The following is a 27,624-nucleotide window of genomic DNA, read 5'->3' on the forward strand; positions in this document are numbered from 1 at the left end:
AATCATCAGCTCTCGGATCATCTTACAGTAAATGACGCTTCTAATAGTGCATCAGATGATACTTATATTAGTGAACACAGCTGCCTACAGTGTTAGAGGAACTCAGTGGCTCGATGTGTACGATGGCAGTGATCGCTATGGTTCAAGGAGAGACGAAAGGACAGAGCGTTAAGGTTTGCTTATGTCTTACATGTTTGTGCATGTCTGTGCACAGCTTCCGCTCAAAGCGGAGGTACATTCATTTTTCTTCAAGACAAAGAACATTTAAGAACCTCATCGAAACGAGAGTTACTGCCACAACTACTGACGGACGCCATAATGTAGCTTATGTCACATTTAGTTCGTTGCTGTTTTACAGTAAGTCTTTTTCTAAAAATGAAGCTAAAACTCACTCTCTCTGCTGATGAATTGCGTCCTAACCAGGTGCGACACAGTAAAAGTCCTCACAGAAAGTAAAATGCCATGCAAAGCGATTAAATCAGAATATAATCAATGATTTATGTATTTAAATCAATGTGAAGCAGGATTTTGGACCAGTCAGATTTCATTGCATTAATTTATTTGAGTGAGTGAAGTGGTATTGAAGAATATTATAAAAATAAAGCAATGATGTGTTGTTGTTGTTGTTGTTTTTTTATGATGATGATATTTATTTTTGGTGTGGCCCAGAACTGACATTTTTGATGATATTTTAAACCTAAAAATGTTGTTATAGATTCATCTTTTTTATTTTTTATTTTTTTTTGCAAAAAGGGTATCTATGTATACCATATCAAATTAATTAAAATCGGAATAAATTATAATATATATATATATATATATATATATATATATATATATATATATATATATATATATATATATATATATATATATAATAATAAAGGTAATAAATATTACCTTTTTCTAAAGAAAGACTTTTTAAATATTATTTTATTTGTTGTTGAAGGGACGTAGAAAAGTCTACATTCACTTAAAATAATATTAAAAATAACATTTTATTAAAATTAAAATAAGAGAACATTTCAGATGTTAAAAAAAAATTCTGTGTATTATTATATTACTGTGGGCTGGGCTATTCAGAGTGACAGTACTAAATATAGAAAGCAAAATGTTTCATTGTGGTTGTTTAGGATCAAAACTCTGATTGATATTAAAGAAATCATAATGCAATGAGCAGTAAATCCTGTGTTGTTCCTGGTTAGGACGTGGTTTAATGTGAAACAGTGCACTACAGATTAAACAAACCGCCCCAGACGGCTAAAGCTCACATCAGGTTATTACAATATCAGCATTAATGCTAATACCATTGATTACAATCAGAATACAAATCCTACATGGCAAAAAAGATATATCGATATAAGATAATTTCATAAAAACACACTAGTGCAGAGCGAGAGAGAGGAATGGAGGGGAAGGGAGCGGGACAACAGGAAAAATGGGATCTCCCATAGGAGAGGACAGGAGCGGGAGAATATGGGAATCTCTCTTAGAGAGCCTCACATAGTAGTCTCTACGATGGTGTGGCTGTGTTTGGTGAAGCCGTGGATGCCGTTGGGGTCCAGCGGGTGAAGCAGCTCGCTGTTCTTCAGGCTGTACTCTTTCGGGCGAGAGCTCGCGCCTCCTTTAACTGGAGCAGCCACGGCTTTGATCCGCTGAACACAACATCGCATTATTGATTTGAGGACATATGCAAATTTAGAAATGCAGTGACAGACTTTTAGATAATAGCTGATAAAGACCCAGAACTCAACAGCATTCAAATTGAATCTAAAATTACAAATATATATATATATATATATATATATATATATATATTTTTTTTTTTTTTTTTTATTATTTTTATTTATTTGTTTGTTTGGAAAACCAGTATCTATGTTTACAATACTAATTAAATAAGAATATATTCACAGATTTAACTGTTAATAAAAAAAAGTATAAATATATCTGAATAACATTTATTTTTTCTTAAAATTGTAGAAAATTTGATAAAACGTTTAATAAAATTAAAATAAAAAAGATCGTAAGTTATTATAATAGATTATTTTAAACTAGAATGACACAAGAAATGATCTATTTATTATTATACCAATGTAATTAAAATATTATTAAAAAGCATATTTATTTTCTTGAAAAAAAAATCCCTGATTTAATTTTTTATATACATTTATTATAAAAGTGAAGAAGAATATTCAAAATTATTATTTTTTCTTCTTAACAAAATTATTTAATATAATATAGAACGCAATATAAATATTATATATTAATATATAATTGCTTAATATAATATATCTTTTAAAACTAGAATGGTTGTTTCTCAGTGAACAATAGTCAGAATGACCTTTTTTCTTAATGATTAAGAAAAAGTTCAATAAAGTTAAAAATAAATGTGAATAAAAAATAAAATGTAAATAAAACTCTTTTAAAAACTCTAAAACTCTATTATAATATATTTTTAAATGTAGAATTATATTTTTAATACATTATATTTTTACATATACCTTTTATATAAATATTAAAATATTATATATACTTTAATCATCCTAGGAGACACAAAGATTTTTCCCTGACTTGAGAATCATCCTAAAGTCACAGATATATTGTAATTTTCTAATAAAAATATGATCAAAATGCCATGAGATGTGTATGTATGAACGTGTTTTATATGCAGCTCATGACGTTCTCACCTCTATCAGGGAGCCGTCTGATTGGATGATTTTGATGACGACCATCATCGGGATGCAAATCATAGAAGTCAGCGCAAGAGCCCAACCCAATCCAATGGACCAATCAGGATACTCGTAAAACTTGTTATAGGTGAGCGGCTTGTACTTCACCAGAGAAAAGACAAAACAACCCTGACATGGAAAAACAAGAATAATCAAAAACCATTGCTGTTGGCCACATCTCTCAAGAAAAATGTCATTCCTTCTCACACTTACCACACAAAGGACGGGAGTGATCAGCATCCAGCTCCATTTCATCCAGCCGTTGGGTCTGTAGCCGATCATGTCCTCTATAGCATCGTAGAAATTATCAGCCCCTGCAAACACACACATGCAGTCAAGATTTGATGCGGTGATCTTTATTATGCCGATTTCATGAGGGGCCAGTCATGGATGAGAAATAGAGACGTGAAATAAGCCCAGAGGACTGATGTGATTATATAAGACTAAATAAGATTACATAAGATTAATCTCAACAAACATTGTTAGACTGCTGATTGAGCAACATTAATGAGCTTAATGCAAAGATCTTAAGAGGCATGACGCGACACATGAGCTCAGGATTTATTCTGTAAATACAAGTGACCGCAGCATATGTTTCTGAAGAGACACCTGTTTAATAATTCTGCATATAGTGTGTGTCTATGATTGTTTACAGTGTTTTATTACATGACTCTTTACCTTGAAACCTTGCTGATTTTCATGATGATTTGTGTATCTGGTTATGTGATGCATAACAGCCATAAGCTCTTTTACTGTATGTATCAGCATGATGATTTTAGATTAAAATGTATATTAATACACCAGCATAAAAAAATTTGGGGTCAGTGAGATTTTATGTTTTTGAAAGTGACTTATAATCATCCATATGCATTATTTGATCAAATATACATTTAAAACAATAATCTTTTGAAATATTATTATAATATATAAAAAGAAATCTGTTTTAATATATTTTAAAATTAGGAATTCTTTCTGACTAGAAACCACCAAGACCATTTATTTGAAAAATAAATATTTTGTAATATTATAAATGTATTTATTGTTGTAAATGTATAGCATTTTTGATCAACTTACAGCATCCTTGCTCAATAAAATAATTAATTTCTTTAAAAAAAAATTTCATTGTTCCCAAACTTTTGAATGGAAGTGTATTTGAGTGAATTTACAAAACCCTGCAACCGATCATCATTTCATTTTTTTGCCTCTTTTATTGAAACCCCATCTAGTCAAACTCTTGTAAATATATATATATATATATATATATATATATATATATATATATATATATATACACATTAGGAATATATTATAGTCAGTTACTTTTTTCTTACATAAGAGAAAATTTAAGAAAGCATTAAATAGAATTCTAATAAAAATTGAATTAAAATAAAAAGTTAATGTAAAATATCCTTTAGTTATTATTTAAAACTAGAATGACAAATTCTAGTTTTTATAGGTAAAGTAAAAAATGTAAAATTAGCTTTAAAAATAAGTGAAAATCTAAGAATATGTGCAAAATAAAGCTAATGTTGTAAGCCCATCTGGTCGAGTACTATTGTATACTTACCGTAAACCCAGGCTACTGCAACACATTCAAAGAATGCAACCCAGAGAAGGCACACACCGCTGGCGGCGTAGTAGTCAAACAGCTGGAAGACGTACATGCCACCCTGAGAGAGACAGACACACATTCAGCATTCAAACACCGCAGATCTACGCCTCCGTCTCGCTCTCTCTTACTTTAGTGACCATGGTGAGTCCCAGCAGGTAACTGATGACACAGATCACAGCGATGAAGATTTCTCTCCGGTATCCCTTCCTTAGGAGGGATGGGTACAGGTCCACCAGAGAGGTGATCTGACCCTCCACTTCTACAAACTGAGGGCAGAAAACACACATCATTCATCAAGGACTAGGCTTACTTGTAAATAATTTCTGTGCTGTTGTAGTATTCATCAATGTTTTCAGTTTTAACATTTCAATTTTAGTTGAACTGCTTTGGTAGTTTTTATTTGGTTTTCTTTTTTAGCCTATGAATATGCTTTAGCTTTCGTCAATTTATTACATACTGTAGGTGTACTGATTTCAGTTAGTTTACATATTTTTCTATTTTCATTACCGGTTTCAGCTAGTTAACTTATTTCTTAAATTTTCAGTTGTCATTTTAATTTAAATAATTTTGTTAATTTTAGTAGTTAAAAAAATATTTAGCTGAAATGTATTTATATGTATTTCATTTTATTGATTTAATTTTTTTAGTTTTTCATCTAATATTCATTTTGTTAATTCAATTAATATATATATATATATATATATATATATATATATATATATATATATATATATATATATATATATATTTTTTTTTAGTATGAGGTTATTACACTGGTAAGTACTTATGACTTAAACTGTGTACAAACCAGAGTGACACTGAAATTGAAAATGCTTACTGAAAACATGCATAAGCAAGCAGCTGTATTGACCGGTCACTTGCCACTTTCATGTTTGTTTAGATTCAATAAAACCTTATTTAAAAATCTATTCTATATATTCTATGAAAAAACAAATGCACATGGAATAGAGCGCTTTTGTCATATATTGCTCTATAATGCTGTGCCTGGTTAAGGTAAATGAGAAGTGATGTGATTTGGACAATACCAATGTTTTTGAAGCAGAGGTCACTGGATAGTGCAGACCAGTACAGATGCCTACTAGTGACCATCAGTACAGCATTGTTAGTTTCAATCATAGTTTTTGCATTTTGCTGAAAATACTTTAAATGTCATATTCATTCACTTCTGTCGGTTCAGTACTGAAATGGCATATAATTTTAATGGACAAAAAAAAAAAAAACTTTTTATTTGATATTAAATGACAAAAATATGTTAAACAATCACAGCACAGACTTTAAAATGCATGAACATTAAACAAAAAAATCCAATGTGGGATGAACTTATTCACTGGAGGAAGTGTTATGGATTATGGACTTGTAATTTTTAGCAAGAAGCAATGGTTAGAAGTTAAAAATGTTTTTATGATGGATATGTTTCTTCCAAACATGCAGCTTTTGTCTTAAGATGTTAACTGATGGACTGGAGTGATGTGGATTATTTGAGGATTTTTGTGACATTTTTTTTATCAGCTGTTTGGACTATCATTCTGACGGCACCCATTCATTGTACAGGATCTATTTGCGAGACAGTTTTCAGCAAATTTTCATTTTTGGGTGAACTATTCCTTTAAGCGACTGTTTTGATTTTGTATATTTTAGTATAGCTTAAATTATTATCTTTTTCAGGTTAATATGTCAAATTAAAATTATGTATAACTTAATAACCAAAAAAAGTCCTTGATGATATTTATCTATGATTAAACAAAAAAAACACTGCTTTAATTGAACAAGCATCTTGAAGTCATCTGAGGTAAAGTGTCCTAACAAACAAACAGTGGTGACATTTGACCCTGAACTGTGGAAAATCAAAACATGCGTGCTTCAGCACAGTCTAAGGCATAACAAATCATTTTTGACATATTTTCTTTGCCTTCTGCAGAGTGGAGGACATTCATAATAATGGCACCCTTATTTAGGCCCATGTTCATACTGTTGTTGCTCTGTGTCTTTGCTTGAGTGTGTGTGTGATGTAGGTGTAATCACACACACACACTTACGCAAAAGGAAATGTGATCCACCGCACATTGGCATTTCAGCAAGTCATATGAGCCTGGAATACCATCAGCATCTCGTGATATTTGAGTGTGATGGTGTGTTTGTGGGAGGCAGCCCAAAATCTAGTGGTGTTATTCCTCGAGGCTAGCGCACAACCACAGAGAGATGATGTTTCACATCAGGATTCAACACTATGCTGTTAAGTTATGATCTGCTGGCTTAACCATCTCAATGTTTGCAGTCTTTCATTCCAACACCAGGACACTCATATGTCACACCACCACCCAAAGGACATTTGTATTACTCAGAGACTTAATGGAGTTTCCAATTATGTTTCAGTGGTAAGGTCACCCAAAAATGACTTTTATTTTATTTGTCTATTTAGGCCCCCATTAGTGGCTATTCTTCATGGGGTCCAACAAGTAAATTGCATCGATCTTTAACAATAAAAAACAATACAATAAAATATACAAACCTAAAATACATTCAGAACATCAAAATCAACAATGTACTGTATACTGTGCCATTAAATATTTCTTTAACGATATTCTGAACCTCATTTTCCCTATTAAAAAACGTGTGAAAAAATGTCTGATGGTAAATCATTCAATATTTTCATTCCTCTATACATTACAGTCCGTTGCTTTGCATTAATTTTTGAAACAGGAAGCAAAAAATATCCTTTTGATGCATGCCTTGTGTTAAAATCATGGCTAACACTACTATACAAAAGTTAACAATACAGTACGTTTGAAACTCTTGACACCAAAATATTTCTTATAAAAAAAAAAAAAAAACTGTTCTATCCTTCACAAGTAGCCAACCTAGAATTTAGTGCATTCTCATAATATTAACCCTTCTATTACAGTTCAGCTCTGTTCTGGACTAACTGTAATTTATCTAATGTACTCGACCTGCACAATAGTCTAGTGGTTAGTGTGCCGACATACATAGTGCAGTTGTGCTCATTTTTTTGATTCTTGTCTCGAGGTCCTATGCTGAATCCACTCCCCTCTCTCTTCCCAATGCTTTCCTGTCATCTCTCTACTGTCATGTCTGTTAAATGCATAAAATCCTGAAAATATAACTTAAAAAAGAATTTGATCCAAACACAATACTTTTGGTTTTCGTTAAATTTAGAACCATCTTATTATTTCATACCCATTTTACCACTAATTGTAACTCTAAATCAACAGATAATTTTTCAGTTGATGTTGCTGGTAGATATAATGTTGTTTCATCTACGTACGTACATATCTGTCATTTCTCACTTCAAAACCAAAGGAAGATCATTGGTAAAAATAAAAAATAACAACGGTCCTAAACTACTTCCTTGAGGCACACCACATTGTAACTCTTTCACTTCCGAATAACTTCCATTATAAAATAAACATAGCCTCCTATTAGTCAGATAACTTTTAAACCAATGCACAGTCTGAGAAGTAAATTTATAACATTTAGATTTTTCCAGCTGTAATTTATGATCCAATACATCAAAACCAGAGCTAAAATCGAACAATACCGCTCCTACTAAATTATTATCATAAATCTGTACTAAACAAATGTGTTAATGCTGTTCCTGTTAAATGTCCTACTTGATATGCAAATTATCAATACAAATAATAATAATACAATTTATTCTCCTTACAGAAGAAATTAATTTGTTCGCAGACTATCATTTCAAACACTTTACTAAGAACTGGCAGTAAACATATTGGTCGACTATTAGCACCATTAAAACTCAGTGCTGCATTTTACAAGGCAACTAAGTTATCCATTCCTGATAGTTTATTTATATTTATACTTATAAATTTTTGTTCCACTTGTACATTTACTTTATTCAATTCGAAACATAAGGCTGGCTCATCACATTATTTTTTTAGTTTGGCTGTCATTTGATGGAATAATATCAGTTAACATGTACTTTATTAATGACAAAGTCCTACCCATTATTTCATTAAGAATCCACAATTCCACATTTTTTTGTTTTGCTATCTTATTTATATTCACTTTTTACTTTATAAAACTTCCTTTTCTTTTTCAGATTAATTTTAGTTACTTAATTTCGCAATTTGCAATACACTCCCCAATCCTCCTTATTGCCAGTACTGTTTGCTAAACCCTTGGCCAAGTGACTTTCTACCATCATGTTCTTCAGTTCATTATCAATCCATAGTGCCCTAACATTCTTCACTGTGTGTTTTCACATATGTGCATACTTATCCACCAACAATAAAAATAATCTTTAAAAAAAATTGGTTAATGCATCATCAGGACGATCTTACTTATAAACATCAACCAAGCATATATAATTTACATCTTTTATCATCTTTGGTGTTCAGCAGAAGAAATGAAGTCATTCAGTGGGAGTAAATGACAGAATGTCAATTTTTCTGTGAACTTTTGCAGCGGGAAGTGTAGGTGTATGTTTGTGTGTGTCGATCTAACCTGACTGTCTAGGCCCAGCAGCAGAAGCATTATGAAGAAAAGTATGGCCCAGACCGTCGGCAGGGGCATCATTGTGACGGCCTTTGGATACGCGATGAAGGCCAGACCGGGACCTGACAGACACAGAAAGAAAGGCATGTGGTGAAGAAAAGCCTATCACGTGACATACTAGCAGACTCTCACAAAGAATAATTTACTTTCTGTGCTAACTGACACATGCCCAAAATGCTGTAGAAAGAGCTTCATATAACATATAGCACATAAGATCAGTGACACTCATAAATTAACTTCCTCCCTCTCATTCCAAGAATTCTGTGTGAGCAGGTTGGTGACCTTTGACCCTGAGTATCACCTGACTCGGCCACATCGGCAATGGCCACGCCCTGCTCCTGTGCCATGAACCCCAGGACGGAGAAGATGGCAAAGCCTGACACGAAACTGGTACCGCTGTTCAGGCATCCCAGCAGCAAGCAGTCCCTGAACACACACACACAATGTTTTTAGAATAAATAAGACAGCATATAGCTATAAAGATGCATTGAAAACATACGAGTCCTCACCTGTAACAGTTATACTTGTACTTGTTGTAGCTTCCCAGTGATGTCATCGCACCAAGACAAATAGCGTATGAGAAAAAGATCTGAGTTCCTGCATCAATCCACACCTACAGCAGCCCACAGAGACAGAGACCGTAGTTTGCTACATCACATTTCCTTTAAATGAGAAGCAACACTGCACAAAGATTTCTTTCAGTGTGTTTCAGTACCTCGGGGTCTTTTAGGCGGGTCAGATTGGGGTAAAGGTAAAACTTGATGCCCTCGGCAGCGCCAGGCAGAGTCACACCGCGAACCAGCAGCACAATCAGCATGAGGAAAGGGAACGTCGCTGTGAAATAAACCACCTACAGACAGACCGAGAAGAGGCCAGAGGGTTTGTGGATTTCCATAATGAATATAAAATAATTATACACCTACGTAAGGCACAAATGAAACCCACAGAGAGCAACAAACTCTGAAAGGAAGGCTTGTGAAAGTGCACAGTAATTTGGTCTTAGTTACGAAACACGAGCAGAATGGATTTCTGTGTAATTTGCTCATAAAATCCCTTTTTTTTTTTTTTTTTTTTTTTGCAGAGCGCTGCATTGAATTGAATGGTTATACAAATGATTTACACAGAAAACGGTTCTGCTCATGTTTCATGAATGAGGCTCAATGTGTGTCTGCGATTATAATCCCACAGTTTCTAGACAGCAAAAAAAAAAAAAAAAAAAAAAATCTAGAGGCATTTTCATGTCTATCTATTTCATGTTAGTTGGTTGTGTAAAGCCTTGGTTATCTTGGGATGTCTTATGTGTTTTTTCACATGATGTGATTGGATTTTTGATTAGTTAAAGACCCTGTAAAACCTTTTTTGTGGAGTTTTTTTCCTTAAAAAGAAATGTATACTTTTGTTCAGCAAGAAGAAAAGACGTATGTTCCACAAGATTAATATTTTAAATGTTACTCCTTTTAACTTTTTATTCAATCTTTGAAAAAAATATTAAGCAGATTTTAAGATTAATAATGATAAAAAATGTTTCTTAAGCAGCAAATCAGCATATTAGATTTATTTCTGAAGGGTCGTGTGGCACTGAAGACTGGAGTAATGATGCTGAATATTCAGCTTTACATCACAGGAATAAATTAGATTTTATATTACAGTATATTCAAATAGAAAACAGTTATTTTGAATTTGAATAATATTTTACAATATTTCTGTTTTTAACAGTATTTTTGAACAAATACATGCAGCCTAAGTGAGCCAAAAAGTGTCTTGTTTTTCTTTAAATGCTTACTTTCTGTAACAATGGCAACAATGGAAAGAAAACCGCTTTGAGATTGGGTTTCTAGGTTTTCAACATATTAAACATGTTCAGTTCGAGTGATCCAAGTAAACAGGAATCAAAGAATCTGATTTTGCAGTTCTTTGCTACTTCTGTAATGAAGCACTTACTAATATTTCAAATGAACCAAGGAATTCTGGCCATCTTGTCTCATAAATATTAATATTAATCCTTTCTGATTATTATCTGATTTATTGAAAGGCAAATGTTATTGCTTGCAACACTCATTTGGCTTCTACTTGGCCATTTTATGTGGTTGGCTACAGTTTTCAGTCTTTAAACATAATGACCATTTCTCAAAATGTGGGGGAATAAACTGAGGCATGTCCAAAGGTGTAAAGGCCTGATTTGTGGCGTTGTAGTGGACTGTTCTCATCCTCTTCCTCACCTTGCCAGTGGATTTGACTCCTTTCCAGATGCAGAAGAAGCAGATGATCCAGACGGCCAGGAGGCACAGCGCCAGATCCCACTTCAGACCGCCGACCTCGTCGATCCCCGAAGAGATGCTGAGGACGTTCCGTCTGCAGGTGACATGAGAGTGATGAGACAAGACTCGTACACACACAGCCTGCGGACGACGCTCGATACTCACTCCCAGAATTCGGTGACCGGCGAGGTGAGGTTGGTGAGGCTGGTGACGTTGGCGGAGAGCCAGAGGCTTTTGTTCTTGCGGATGGTGTCCTCCACGCAGCTGGCGGTGTTCCAGCTGTGTCTACAGCGGGCCCAGGGCAGCTCGTGCTGGAAACACTGCAGCAGGTAATACAGACCCCACGCCAGGATCACGATGTAGTAGATGTTCAGCAGAGACACGATCACGATCGAAGCGTAGCCGATTCCTGATGCACAGACAGAACACAAGTCAACAGGAAAGCAAAACTTTACCAGTGTTTACTACAAATTACTTACTGACACTGGTCCTAATTATATATAAATTACATATAAATGTATCTATAGATTGTGTGTGTGTGTGTGTGTGTGTGTGTGTATATACAGTACATGTGTTCCTGTAGCTCAAGTGGTAGAGCATTGCATTAACAAGCGTAAGGTTGGGGGTTTGATACCCTCGGTAAAAAATTGATAGCATGAATGCACTGTAAGTCACTTTGGATAAAAGCATCTGCTAAATGTAGTATATATATATTACCGTTCAAAAGTTTGGAGTCGGTAGGATGTTCCTTCAAAAATAGTTAAAACTAAAATATTCTGAAAATGATTACAATTTCAAAACAAGTGTTTTCTATTTGAATATATGTTAAAATGTAATTTATATGTTAATATAATATGTATTTATGTATGTATTTATTTGTTTGTTTATATATTTATCTATATTGTTTTATTTAATTTAATTTAAGTGTTTAATTCTGATCAATTTCATGCTCAAGAGCCGTTAAGTAAGCATTACTATAATGTTCTCTCTTATGATTCTAGATATCAGCATAATCGTCAAAAACACTGAGGTCTGTCAGGTAAAACATGAGCTCATTGATCTAATTCAATAGATCTGCCATTTTATTACAGCCGTTACTCCTGCTTCTTTAAATATTTAGTTTATGCGTAGGGTTTAATAGAACGCCACTCAAATATTTAGTAGTGAAACAACTAACTCGGTGCAACCATACCCTGTGATCAAAATCTGCATCATATTTCCCTCGGAAATGTCACTTTATGAAAGTAGAATACCATTTCAGGTTTATAAAGAGGAAAGGAAGAGTTAATTAGACTATCTATCTTGTCAGCTTGTTCTCTACGCAATCTGTAGTGCTGTCCTGGACCTAACGTCCCGATGGACGAACCAGACCAACACAAACCAACGGGCTCATCATTAGACTGCCAGCACTAGAGCTGCTCAGAAATGAGAAGACAAGCATCACTGCTTGCGCTGCATGTAACCTGTCTTTGTGTTAGCGATATGAATGATACCTCACATGAGACTTCATGAGATGGAGAAACTCTGTTTTCTCTGAGGGCCCTGCTGTGCGTTAATGAGTCAAACACAGCTGAAGCGACTCTATTCTCAGAGCAATGAAGCTTCACCTGTTGGCTATGACACTGCGTCTGATGTCATATTTTTAGAGTTCGTTTTCTAGGGCTGAGGGCAATCAGAGGGCCGAATGCCAGTTTTATGCTATAATTAATACAAAGTACCACAAGCTCGCTCCGTGGTGCCAGGAGCCGCCGTGACAGCTGACTAGAGAACGGCAAACGTGAGTAGTCCTATCATACACTTTATCTCAAGTCTTGATGATTTATTACCCTGATTTATGGCCTGATTTATGGCCGTACAGTCCGTGTAGATTGACAGGTAGTCAGAAGTGTGCATGGTCAGTTTGGATTGATTTATGACTATAAGGCCTGTCAGTCAAAGCGGTTGCCATGCCACTGGGTCCTGTGACCCTTGATTGACATGGCAGAGGTGTGTAAATCAAAAGATCAAAGAGATCTCAGATTTGACTTGTGTTGTGTTTATTACTGGATATATGATGGTTGTATCTGTAACCAGTGCAGTGGTGGGGGTTTCTTATGATGGTTGTATCTGTAACCAGAGCAGTGGTGGGGGGTTTCTTATGATGGTTGTATCTGTAACCAGAGCTGTGGGGGGGGGGGTTTCTGTGAAGTCCTGTTGTTCACACCTAGAGACAGTGGGGAGGTGTCTGGGTTTTTTCCTGGGGGGGAAAAAATGGCTGTGCAAAAGTGAGGGTTTTGATGTCTTGGCAAGATCAATGTTTGTTTGCTCTATATGGTGCTGATACCTAGGCACCGACAGGCCACATGCCCCCCGTCTACAAACACATTTGAAAACGAGGACGATGTCTGGTGTCTTTCCAGGTGAGAATTTCAAAGAGTGAGAGAGACCATTATCTAAATCATCAGCTAACCAAGTCGCTGAAGAGATAAATAATTGAATGTTATCTGAAATTAATAAAATCAAACAAGCATTCCTTAATGTTAAGAAAATACTATCCATAATATGTGATGTGTAAAAGGAGTTGAAATCTCACGCTAATTTTAAAACCAACTCTAAACACACACACACACACACACACACATTGGTTTTCCATGTTCTATGGGACATCCCGTAGACGTAATGTTTTTTAGACTGTACAAATTGTATTTTGCATCACCATACATCAACCTTACACTTAAACCTACCCCTTACAGAAAATTTCTTTCATTTTAAGATTTTCAAAAACACTTCATTCTGTATGATTTATAAACTTGTTTCCTCACGGGGACAAAAACAATCCCCAAGGATTTTGGATATTGCCATCATTGTTCCCCATAAGATGGGGTATACCTGAACCACAAACAAACACAAACACACACACACACACACACACAGACACACACAGTAAATCTGAGTAAACAAAATTTTATTTATGAGCAAATTCGTATTTGTTGTTTTTACTTTGTGTTATGTAAGAAATGTTTTAATTTAATAATCTAACCTGTAGTATGTGTACTGTAAATGAACAAATATACATTTAGCTTAAACTCAGTAAAATAATTACACCTTCCATTTTAAACATGTTTAAAAGATTACACATTGTGTGTCACTAAAGCAAGGCACACTGTCTATTGTCTTAAAAAATGTTTAATTAACCTGATGACCAGCATTGTTTCTTTAGATCATTTACGCACACAAGTGCTTTTTTTCGCACGAGTAGAAAACTCTTTGGATGTGTTTGGCAAAAACATCATTTCTACATCTTAAATGCATGACTGAACTTTTCTCATTCGACAGAAATACTATTTTCGAATTATTTACCCGGCCTATAACACTTGGTGTAAATGTTCTTACCTAGAACAGAAAACATACACTTTGACTATTTGACTATTTTGTAGGCATCATGTAATGTTAAATGGTTTACAAAAAAAAATTAGCACCAGCAGCTGTGATTTTCAAAATGAAAGAAATGTACAAGCTAAGGATGTTTCAACTATTATCATCATTTCCTTTTGACTCTGATAAACTGGTAATGAATTTTCTATGCAAGTGACACGATATACAGTTCTCATACTATTTGTGTAGATAGCTGTGCTAAAACATTTATGACTATTTTTGCATGCCAGCAGATTATGTCAAGGGTGTTTCACATCTAAGAATCACAATGTTTTTTTAAATGACATTTTTCTTACACCTCAAGATTTAGCCATATCAAGATTTTGGACGGCCGTTCACAATTTGTTTGTTGGACTGTACGTTTTTAGGTGATCTCTGTGTGGTTTCATCATAATAGGAATAAATGAAAATTAAGAACTTAAGTTACAGTTTTTCTCTTCGAGATATTTCTTTTAGTGCAACTTTGTGTCTGTCCAAAAAGTGTGATCACATGAAGCATCGACACAACAAAAAATTAAGTCTAGCTGTTTTACACTTAAAACTATTACAACCTAAACAAATGAAACGGTTCCACTGAAAGATGCCCACTCGTTTAAGTTTGAGCATGTTAAAGTTTCCACACTCCTGTGTAGAGATAAATTGTATCCATAACCTTTTGTGTATTCACGTGACCAAATCACTAAGAAAGAGAGTATAGCAAGAAAGCAAATGTTTACAATGCATATAAAATTCAGAATACAATTGTTAAAAAAAAATTATGTTGATTTGTAAATGGTATTTTTTATTAATCCACTAGATTAAGTCATCTTGTTCAGATAGCAGATGAAACTATTCACATTTTGTTTGTTTGGCCGTTTTTGTTTTAAGACTCCTGTAAGTTCATGCTAACTCTCGCGTGGGAAAGAGAGCAGGCTGAGCACATCCTATTCATTTAAGAAAAAGTATTAAACATTTGACCAAACTTTTTTATTATTTTGACAAAACACAACAACATTAAAGAATGTTATCCGTTCCTATGGCCATCTTCTTTGACTCAAATAAAGCAACATCTCTGGTGTACGCAAGCATCTACAATGTGTGTATGTGCTAAACATCTGTTTCTCCCACTTCTGCCAGATTTGTTAGATGGGCTTTTGTTGTAATACAGACACATTTGAGAACTACGATGTTCTCACTTTTGTAATGGTTATAGAAAAATTCAAAAATAACTCTTGCATACGTAGCAAAACTGACTAAAAAAATCACTGAATTATGAAATGCAAAAGTGTGTACGGCATTTGACAAAACAGGATTTTAGCTGTAATGAGCACATAAGACAAAAATTGTCAAAGTGTGACTTGTAAATATATTCTATTTTATTTTGTTTTATTTATTTATTTTTACCAGAGATAGTCGACTGATCTGTTTACATGTTGTTTTGCCATTTTCTGATGAAGAGTTTTCTCTGACTGTGGTCAAACATACAGTGCCTGTTCATAGGAATTTTTACAGCATAAAAATATCGCCCCTACATCTAGAGCTCTTGTTCATATAGCTGATGATGATGTTCACATTTTTATTTGTCGTACTCGTTAGTTTCAACATTTCTACTGGACATTAAAGAGTAGGCCTATGTGTACTCCCTTTATGTCAGAAGCATTAACATCTACTGTGTGCTAAGAATTTTCTGCTTTCTCCAATTTTGGTGGATTTACTAGAGGGACTATGTGACCTTGTTGTAATGTGATTACGTTTAAGGTCCATATGATTGCACTAAACCCCCTTGAATAGGTTATAGACATACTCTTTTATACAGGAAATGTTTCCACAACAGCAATATGTATCAGAATAACAAATACCTAATTTGAAAATATGAAATCCTCTCTTCTAAACTATTGTGAAAACTTTTAATGTTGATCCGGCCCACCAGCCGTGTATCTTTTTCATTGTTTTTTAGATAAAGACTATTCTCAGAGTTTGGTAAACAGGCAAAAACATGAACAAAATGTAGTACAAGATGATTAAATGATTGTCAAGAGACTGTTTAAACTGAGATTGTGATGCACTTTAGAGCTTTTTCTGGTCTACCAGTGTCACAAAGACACAAAATTTTCAATCAACTTGAAAATGAGTTCTGCCATTTTCTGTTCTGACTGTTACACTTAATACAAACCCATCTATTACACTTAAAGTTAGACATTAAAAGTCATGGATGTCACAGGAACTATTTCCTTTCTCTGTTTCTCTAAACATCACACTAAATAAACCAGAGATCACATGTAGAAAGAATTCATTGAAAGGGGCATGTCTTAGTCCATTTTAGATGGTCTGCACCAACACATGTTTTAGATGTTTTAGGTATTCATCAGACTAACAGGTTTGATTCGGGAAACACACACAACTGGAACTAAGTTTTGTCATGTCTTTATAATTGATCTACTTTTACTTTTAAAACAACACAGTGTGAAATTATGGTCTTCGACAGCATGGGCCCCTGAAATGTTGTAGTATATCTTTGTTTTCACAAAATATCTAAACATTTATCTATCTTAAAATATTAGTTATTACGTGTTTACAAAGTTGTCATGTCTGACGTTTACATTTTTAAGAACATCTGATATAGTTTATCATCTTTAAAATTGTATAACGTATATTTCACCAAACCTTGACGCCTGAAAAACGGGTTTAGCATCAGTCCACATTTCAGTTGTTAGCCAGAAAATGCAAGTGAGCCGATATTTCATAACCCAGATAATCTACATGATGTGAAACTAGCTCACAGTTACATTAGAGTTTTGGGGTTCTAGTTTATGTTGAATAGTGTTTGTTACTGTTCCACATGTTTAACACCACATTACTCCATTGTGAAGATATGTACTGTATAAAAGGTTTTTCACTGTAGTAGTCCAACTCTGAAACCAGACCAAACAAAAATGAGCTTGAGCCTTAGTTGAAGCAGAATTAAAATGTTTTCTTTTTATCTTTCCATGATTTGTGCGTGTTGTTCTGAACCACGGTTTCATTTTAAACATCACAATCGTATTGTATTGTCCTGTATGATTGTAAAGAGTTTTGTGTGTGTCAGTCTCTGGATTTTTTTTTTTTTTTTTTTTTGCAAACAGAACTGCTGTAATGTTAGCGAGCTCTTTGTGTTGTCTGCTTTACTGTGTTTATATACGTTAGATTTCCTTAAATTTGCTCGATTAAAGTATTTAACACAGTTTTGGGTAATGTGAGTGTGTGTGAATATAGAGGATCTTTACAAATATGTTTTTCTTGAAATATCCATCTAACACTCTGAACCAAGACTGCTTCTTTTAAATATAACATTAACACATTTTTCATGAGCTCAGACCCATTGTTTCATAAACCACAAAAGATTAAAATGTGATTGAACTTTTTATTTCAACAATAGATTTTTGAATATACATTTATACATTGAAATAGTGAAGAAAATGGTCAAATTGGCATTACTAACAAACAGTAATAATGACATTACAGGTGGTCTAGCCAGAAAAGAAAATCTCTACAGGCCAGCATGTTTTGTTCTATTATGTAGTTGACGTAAGTTTGAACAATTTCACATGTCATGGAACCATAATTTTTTGAAACCAACAATGTACATAAATCTGTTACACATGTACACAGACAGAGAACCTCGTAAATGTCCATCTCATCGTCACATTCAGACATCACATCCAGAATTTTTCTAGTCGTTACACAGACTGATTCTTTACTGGTAATAAACATACTAGTCAAATCAGGCCATGGGTTATTTTTCAGGCTTCTTACAACATTCATTTCATTCTTAAGATTTTTTACACACTTGGTATCTCCGGTACAATCATGATTTGGATTCTCTATGACCGCATGCATCAGTTTGATCATTTGTTCTCGGTAACGCTGTTTAAACATAGTGTCTATGTTGTCTGTTACATGACACGCTTCCCCCGGGGTGCAGTCGCACTTCAGCTGATCATCCGTAGTGGCACCAGAACTCCAGTTGCAATCCATCTGCTTTTGCCCAGCGTCAGACATCCTTTTCAGAATTTAATTCAAGAGATAAACTTTGTACCCTAATCAATATAGAATTTTGTCACCATTTCCCAGAATCTGGACTGACTGTATTAATCCATGACGATCCAGGCCTTGTGCAATTTCAGTTTCAATTTCTGGTTTATGGTTCAGATCCGTCGAAGCCTTATTATTTGAAAAATTAGAGAGTGCGTCGGTTTCAGACAAATTTGATTGTTGAAGCTGATTCTGTCAGTCCATGTAGATAATGTTTTGATCAACAAGATGTTGCAGTAGCTCCGTTGACCGTGCTGTAAAACCCCTTGTTCGCAGATCTAGGAAAACCTGCGATAACTGCAGAGTTTATGAGGTCAGCCGCTCACAGGGGATGAAGACTAGCCATAGTCACGAGGAAGTAGTGGTGGATCTTCTGTACATTTAAACAAAAAAAAGGGTGGTCTTGTTTCTACGTTTCAAATGTTGCTTGGTTGGTTGTTGAGATGGGGGTGTTGCACTCTAAAAGTGGAGGAGGGTGAAGGGGCCTAATTAGGGATGTGTTTTGACCGGCGAAGCCTAGCTTATGTCACCAAAGAGAATTCTGTCATTTTCACTGGAAGATATTTTGATTATAGATTATGAGGTTTATTATGATTTTTGTTAAGACACTTGTTTCAAGTAACAGTAATGTATTGTGGCTTGGGAAAACTTAATCCATCAGCCATTTATTAAACATAGAGCAAGGAACACATAAAAGGGTGAGTAAACACTGAAAAAGAAACATTACAACATCATTGTTCAGGTTTGTTATACCGAATACACTATTATCTGACTGATCATTCGGTTTTAAAATAAATTTAAATTGACTGAAACAGCTTGTTTATCATTGAAAAAATTGTTCTCAACATGGACTGTTTGGAGCAACGGCCGCCATTGTAACAGGAGCATGCAGAAAGTCTTCTGTGGTTAACTATATGCCACTAAAGCTTTTTTAAGTATCACACTTGGAAAGTAGGTAGGACCCCACAAGTGTGAAACAAACAAGGATGTGACACCTTCAGTAGTCATAAAACATTGGATGCTTTAGCACATTCAGTGAGATTATTTTCATCTTAAACAATGTATGTTTTCCTTGCGAACAAAGCATCAAAATTATCTTTCTAGTAAATCTAAAGTACACTGTTGCATGGTGGTTTTGTTTACACCTTAAGTTTGTGATGACCACTAATATAATTTAATAATGTACAAATCGGCCGAGAACTATAATTATTATGAATGTGTTAATGTTATATTTAAAAGAAGCAGTCTTGGTTCAGAGTGTTAGATGGATATTTCAAGAAAAAATATTTGTAAAGATCCTCTATATTCACACACACTCACATTACCCAAAACTGTGTTAAATACTTTAATCGAGCAAATTTAAGGAAATCTAACGTATATAAACACAGTAAAGCAGACAACACAAAGAGCTCGCTAACATTACAGCAGTTCTGTTTGCAAAAAAAAAAAAAAAAAAAATCCAGAGACTGACACACACAAAACTCTTTACAATCATACAGGACAATACAATACGATTGTGATGTTTAAAATGAAACCGTGGTTCAGAACAACACGCACAAATCATGGAAAGATAAAAAGAAAACATTTTAATTCTGCTTCAACTAAGGCTCAAGCTCATTTTTGTTTGGTCTGGTTTCAGAGTTGGACTACTACAGTGAAAAACCTTTTATACAGTACATATCTTCACAATGGAGTAATGTGGTGTTAAACATGTGGAACAGTAACAAACACTATTCAACATAAACTAGAACCCCAAAACTCTAATGTAACTGTGAGCTAGTTTCACATCATGTAGATTATCTGGGTTATGAAATATCGGCTCACTTGCATTTTCTGGCTAACAACTGAAATGTGGACTGATGCTAAACCCGTTTTTCAGGCGTCAAGGTTTGGTGAAATATACGTTATACAATTTTAAAGATGATAAACTATATCAGATGTTCTTAAAAATGTAAACGTCAGACATGACAACTTTGTAAACACGTAATAACTAATATTTTAAGATAGATAAATGTTTAGATATTTTGTGAAAACAAAGATATACTACAACATTTCAGGGGCCCATGCTGTCGAAGACCATAATTTCACACTGTGTTGTTTTAAAAGTAAAAGTAGATCAATTATAAAGACATGACAAAACTTAGTTCCAGTTGTGTGTGTTTCCCGAATCAAACCTGTTAGTCTGATGAATACCTAAAACATCTAAAACATGTGTTGGTGCAGACCATCTAAAATGGACTAAGACATGCCCCTTTCAATGAATTCTTTCTACATGTGATCTCTGGTTTATTTAGTGTGATGTTTAGAGAAACAGAGAAAGGAAATAGTTCCTGTGACATCCATGACTTTTAATGTCTAACTTTAAGTGTAATAGATGGGTTTGTATTAAGTGTAACAGTCAGAACAGAAAATGGCAGAACTCATTTTCAAGTTGATTGAAAATTTTGTGTCTTTGTGACACTGGTAGACCAGAAAAAGCTCTAAAGTGCATCACAATCTCAGTTTAAACAGTCTCTTGACAATCATTTAATCATCTTGTACTACATTTTGTTCATGTTTTTGCCTGTTTACCAAACTCTGAGAATAGTCTTTATCTAAAAAACAATGAAAAAGATACACGGCTGGTGGGCCGGATCAACATTAAAAGTTTTCACAATAGTTTAGAAGAGAGGATTTCATATTTTCAAATTAGGTATTTGTTATTCTGATACATATTGCTGTTGTGGAAACATTTCCTGTATAAAAGAGTATGTCTATAACCTATTCAAGGGGGTTTAGTGCAATCATATGGACCTTAAACGTAATCACATTACAACAAGGTCACATAGTCCCTCTAGTAAATCCACCAAAATTGGAGAAAGCAGAAAATTCTTAGCACACAGTAGATGTTAATGCTTCTGACATAAAGGGAGTACACATAGGCCTACTCTTTAATGTCCAGTAGAAATGTTGAAACTAACGAGTACGACAAATAAAAATGTGAACATCATCATCAGCTATATGAACAAGAGCTCTAGATGTAGGGGCGATATTTTTATGCTGTAAAAATTCCTATGAACAGGCACTGTATGTTTGACCACAGTCAGAGAAAACTCTTCATCAGAAAATGGCAAAACAACATGTAAACAGATCAGTCGACTATCTCTGGTAAAAATAAATAAATAAAACAAAATAAAATAGAATATATTTACAAGTCACACTTTGACAATTTTTGTCTTATGTGCTCATTACAGCTAAAATCCTGTTTTGTCAAATGCCGTACACACTTTTGCATTTCATAATTCAGTGATTTTTTTAGTCAGTTTTGCTACGTATGCAAGAGTTATTTTTGAATTTTTCTATAACCATTACAAAAGTGAGAACATCGTAGTTCTCAAATGTGTCTGTATTACAACAAAAGCCCATCTAACAAATCTGGCAGAAGTGGGAGAAACAGATGTTTAGCACATACACACATTGTAGATGCTTGCGTACACCAGAGATGTTGCTTTATTTGAGTCAAAGAAGATGGCCATAGGAACGGATAACATTCTTTAATGTTGTTGTGTTTTGTCAAAATAATAAAAAAGTTTGGTCAAATGTTTAATACTTTTTCTTAAATGAATAGGATGTGCTCAGCCTGCTCTCTTTCCCACGCGAGAGTTAGCATGAACTTACAGGAGTCTTAAAACAAAAACGGCCAAACAAACAAAATGTGAATAGTTTCATCTGCTATCTGAACAAGATGACTTAATCTAGTGGATTAATAAAAAATACCATTTACAAATCAACATAATTTTTTTTTAACAATTGTATTCTGAATTTTATATGCATTGTAAACATTTGCTTTCTTGCTATACTCTCTTTCTTAGTGATTTGGTCACGTGAATACACAAAAGGTTATGGATACAATTTATCTCTACACAGGAGTGTGGAAACTTTAACATGCTCAAACTTAAACGAGTGGGCATCTTTCAGTGGAACCGTTTCATTTGTTTAGGTTGTAATAGTTTTAAGTGTAAAACAGCTAGACTTAATTTTTTGTTGTGTCGATGCTTCATGTGATCACACTTTTTGGACAGACACAAAGTTGCACTAAAAGAAATATCTCGAAGAGAAAAACTGTAACTTAAGTTCTTAATTTTCATTTATTCCTATTATGATGAAACCACACAGAGATCACCTAAAAACGTACAGTCCAACAAACAAATTGTGAACGGCCGTCCAAAATCTTGATATGGCTAAATCTTGAGGTGTAAGAAAAATGTCATTTAAAAAAACATTGTGATTCTTAGATGTGAAACACCCTTGACATAATCTGCTGGCATGCAAAAATAGTCATAAATGTTTTAGCACAGCTATCTACACAAATAGTATGAGAACTGTATATCGTGTCACTTGCATAGAAAATTCATTACCAGTTTATCAGAGTCAAAAGGAAATGATGATAATAGTTGAAACATCCTTAGCTTGTACATTTCTTTCATTTTGAAAATCACAGCTGCTGGTGCTAATTTTTTTTTGTAAACCATTTAACATTACATGATGCCTACAAAATAGTCAAATAGTCAAAGTGTATGTTTTCTGTTCTAGGTAAGAACATTTACACCAAGTGTTATAGGCCGGGTAAATAATTCGAAAATAGTATTTCTGTCGAATGAGAAAAGTTCAGTCATGCATTTAAGATGTAGAAATGATGTTTTTGCCAAACACATCCAAAGAGTTTTCTACTCGTGCGAAAAAAAGCACTTGTGTGCGTAAATGATCTAAAGAAACAATGCTGGTCATCAGGTTAATTAAACATTTTTTAAGACAATAGACAGTGTGCCTTGCTTTAGTGACACACAATGTGTAATCTTTTAAACATGTTTAAAATGGAAGGTGTAATTATTTTACTGAGTTTAAGCTAAATGTATATTTGTTCATTTACAGTACACATACTACAGGTTAGATTATTAAATTAAAACATTTCTTACATAACACAAAGTAAAAACAACAAATACGAATTTGCTCATAAATAAAATTTTGTTTACTCAGATTTACTGTGTGTGTCTGTGTGTGTGTGTGTGTGTGTGTTTGTGTTTGTTTGTGGTTCAGGTATACCCCATCTTATGGGGAACAATGATGGCAATATCCAAAATCCTTGGGGATTGTTTTTGTCCCCGTGAGGAAACAAGTTTATAAATCATACAGAATGAAGTGTTTTTGAAAATCTTAAAATGAAAGAAATTTTCTGTAAGGGGTAGGTTTAAGTGTAAGGTTGATGTATGGTGATGCAAAATACAATTTGTACAGTCTAAAAAACATTACGTCTACGGGATGTCCCATAGAACATGGAAAACCAATGTGTGTGTGTGTGTGTGTGTGTGTTTAGAGTTGGTTTTAAAATTAGCGTGAGATTTCAACTCCTTTTACACATCACATATTATGGATAGTATTTTCTTAACATTAAGGAATGCTTGTTTGATTTTATTAATTTCAGATAACATTCAATTATTTATCTCTTCAGCGACTTGGTTAGCTGATGATTTAGATAATGGTCTCTCTCACTCTTTGAAATTCTCACCTGGAAAGACACCAGACATCGTCCTCGTTTTCAAATGTGTTTGTAGACGGGGGGCATGTGGCCTGTCGGTGCCTAGGTATCAGCACCATATAGAGCAAACAAACATTGATCTTGCCAAGACATCAAAACCCTCACTTTTGCACAGCCATTTTTTCCCCCCCAGGAAAAAACCCAGACACCTCCCCACTGTCTCTAGGTGTGAACAACAGGACTTCACAGAAACCCCCCCCCCCACAGCTCTGGTTACAGATACAACCATCATAAGAAACCCCCCACCACTGCTCTGGTTACAGATACAACCATCATAAGAAACCCCCACCACTGCACTGGTTACAGATACAACCATCATATATCCAGTAATAAACACAACACAAGTCAAATCTGAGATCTCTTTGATCTTTTGATTTACACACCTCTGCCATGTCAATCAAGGGTCACAGGACCCAGTGGCATGGCAACCGCTTTGACTGACAGGCCTTATAGTCATAAATCAATCCAAACTGACCATGCACACTTCTGACTACCTGTCAATCTACACGGACTGTACGGCCATAAATCAGGCCATAAATCAGGGTAATAAATCATCAAGACTTGAGATAAAGTGTATGATAGGACTACTAACGTGTGTTTGAGTATGCAAGAGCAGGACTTCACCGAAGATGCATGTGCTTGTTCAAGAGAGGATAGTCAGCTGCTGCTGAGATAGTCATTGGGTGAAAGGGGACAATGGGCTCACAGTGGTTGGAAATATCACTCATTTGCACTGTATGTGCTAAATAAAACCAGCCACGTGAGCGACATGTTCGTGCAAGTGAGTATATAGAGGTAAGCTACTAAAGTAATAATAATATCTCCAAAGACAGGGCTTTTGAGAATGGGGTCCGCAATGGATTGCTGGGGGTCCATGAAAAAGTTTAAAGAAAAGCAGCGTAAAAAAATAAATAAATAAATAATTGTATAAAAATTAGGTTAACTAAATTAATTTAATATATTTATTTGATTTAATTAAATAATAATAAATTAAGACATTTGATTTAAATACATTAAAATATGTTCAAATTGAATTTGATTTTAAAAATAAATATTAGATTTATTAAAATATATATAATTGGATTTAAATACATAACAAAATAAATAGATAAAATATATTTAAACATGGTTAAAGTAAATAACATTTCATGTAAATAAATAAAAATGAAATTAAAATATGATTTATTAGTAAGATAAGATTAACTAAATAAGTACCCCAGGGTTTTATTTAATTAATGTAAACGTATGAAAAATGTAAATGAATTAAATATATGTAACATTTGATTAAAAATAATTGATTAAAATAAATATACAATTTGATTTAAATTACAAAACAAATACAATTATTTGATTCAGATAAATGAATTTAAAAATTATTGAAGTAAACAAATATTCAATATAAATATTTAAATAAAAATAAATCTGTTAAAAATAAATTAATAAACAAAATATCATACATTTTATTCAAATTATTATTTACTGTAAAAAGGCAGTGTAAAAAAAATAAAAATAAATATGATTGAACTAACCAGTAATACTAACTAAATAAATAAATATATTTGATTAAAATAAAAAATGAAATAAAATTAGATTTCAAACAAAAATATGAAAATAAAAATGAATACAAAGAAGGCTAACTAATAAGATATCTAAGTAATTAAGTTTGATTAAAATAAAAATTTAATAAATAAATAAATATATAATGTATATTTCACAGTATTAATCAGGTCTTTATATCACACAAGGATGATCATATTTGGAAATCTGTGGAATCTAAAAGATTGAAAAGCTCTACTTTAAAAAACACTTCCTGTCCTGTTGTTTGTCATCATTTCAATCGTTTCTGCTCCTAACACAATCAATCTTTGAGATTTTCATCTCAGTCACCTCTCACTGCTGTTGCCATGGAGATCACAATACATGCCCAAATGTGGAGCGGGGTGTTAGTCACAGCGCTCTGAAGCGCAGAGCGGCTCAAAGCAAACAAATCACAGGGAATTAAACACACATGTACTGCGTGTGTATGAGTGACCCGCATCCCGCTCACACTCAGATAAGAACATGATGATGTGTTTCAAAAGAACACAGCGTCTTCTACTGTTGCCTAGCAACCGCATCAGCAGCTGAAAGCAGGTCAGAGTGAAGATGCGTTATAGAGCCACTTCAGCAGCCAATCAGACTCAAAGAGCATCACAGTAACAGACGTGCTGATTGGTCGACGCTGCCGCGAGGGACTGCAAGTAGCTGGTAGGGGGATGGGAGCATTATGAAATATGATTTATGCTGATTAAAATGTGCTTGAGCCCGATGAGTCATTAAATATTGCCAAAGTCAGACAGCGTGGTCCTCTCTCTCTCTCTCACTCTCTCTCGATCCGTCCGTTTGTCTCACCGGTGAAAATGGGGCAGAGTTTCCCCCAGCAGGTGATTCCTCCCTCAGAGGTGAACTGGCCCAGGGCCACCTCCAGAAAGAAGACGGGCAAACCTCCGCCAAACAGAAATATGAAGTAAGGGATGAGAAATGCACCTGGAAACACAATCACAAGATAAGGCAGGCAGTACACAAACTCCGCAAAGAAAGCCACATTACAGGAAATGAAATTACACTAATCATGTTTGCATTCATTTACTGAAAGCACTCCTACCACTAAAATTACAATTTATTCTCTTGTACTGCTTAAATAATACACATTTTTGTAATATTAAAGCAATTAAATAAAAAACAAGACTCTCATTTTTTGCATATTATGCAAAAATGATGGTAATATTATAGTATAATAATAATACAACAGTATATCACAGATGCTATTGAAAGCATTTAACTGAATCTGAAACTGCAAGCTGTGTTCTCATTGTTAACTATTAAAGTCATTTCTGTTTAATTGGAATAAAGCTGAAATAAAACATCCATTCCAAATGAAAAACTTACACTTAAAAAACTAAAATAAAATGAACTTAGAAAAATTACTAAAGCTGAAATAAAAATAGAAATACAATTCTAAAAGCACAAAAAAAACAAAAAAAAAACATTGTAAAACTGAAAACATAAAAACAGAAGCTAAGTCTTAATATTAATAAACACAATAGTGCATAAATATTACTAAATAGTATTAGATTTAGTACTGATATAGTATTACATATATATTTATTAGCACAGAGCGGAATACAATATAAAAAACTTGTAAATCATGCAGGAGGTCAAAATGTGTTAGAAACACTCTTCTGTCCGTTTAAAAAAGGAACAGATTTGCACACAAACATTTCTGCAATGAGCTCAAGGTTTTAAAGCAATAGCTCACCCAAAAATAAAACTTTTCATTATTTACTCAACCTCGTGTTTCTTTCCAAACCTGAAGAACATATGAAGAATATTTGGTACCTGAACCTAACAGTTGCCAGGAGCCATTGACTTCCATAGTATTGTTTCACACAA

General features: G+C 34.0%; 1 protein-coding gene across 1 annotated transcript in view; it reads right to left on the reverse strand.

The window, feature by feature from the left end:
* Positions 1-917: 917 nt before the first annotated feature.
* LOC113107040 (sodium- and chloride-dependent taurine transporter-like) overlaps positions 918-27,624 on the reverse strand; it is a 31,695-nt gene continuing 4,988 nt past the window's right edge. The window contains exons 3-14 of the mRNA XM_026269174.1: positions 26,584-26,718; positions 11,319-11,562; positions 11,115-11,247; positions 9,611-9,745; positions 9,405-9,508; positions 9,197-9,321; positions 8,845-8,957; positions 4,470-4,607; positions 4,297-4,399; positions 2,943-3,043; positions 2,688-2,858; positions 918-1,655 (exon numbers count right to left, since the gene is read on the reverse strand). Of these exons, the coding sequence (XP_026124959.1) occupies positions 1,500-1,655; positions 2,688-2,858; positions 2,943-3,043; positions 4,297-4,399; positions 4,470-4,607; positions 8,845-8,957; positions 9,197-9,321; positions 9,405-9,508; positions 9,611-9,745; positions 11,115-11,247; positions 11,319-11,562; positions 26,584-26,718 (1,658 nt within the window). The 3' untranslated portion in view covers positions 918-1,499. The remainder of the gene's footprint in view (positions 1,656-2,687; positions 2,859-2,942; positions 3,044-4,296; positions 4,400-4,469; positions 4,608-8,844; positions 8,958-9,196; positions 9,322-9,404; positions 9,509-9,610; positions 9,746-11,114; positions 11,248-11,318; positions 11,563-26,583; positions 26,719-27,624) is intronic.

This window comes from Carassius auratus, chromosome 8, assembly GCF_003368295.1.
Source record: "Carassius auratus strain Wakin chromosome 8, ASM336829v1, whole genome shotgun sequence".
Lineage (NCBI taxonomy): Eukaryota > Metazoa > Chordata > Actinopteri > Cypriniformes > Cyprinidae > Carassius > Carassius auratus.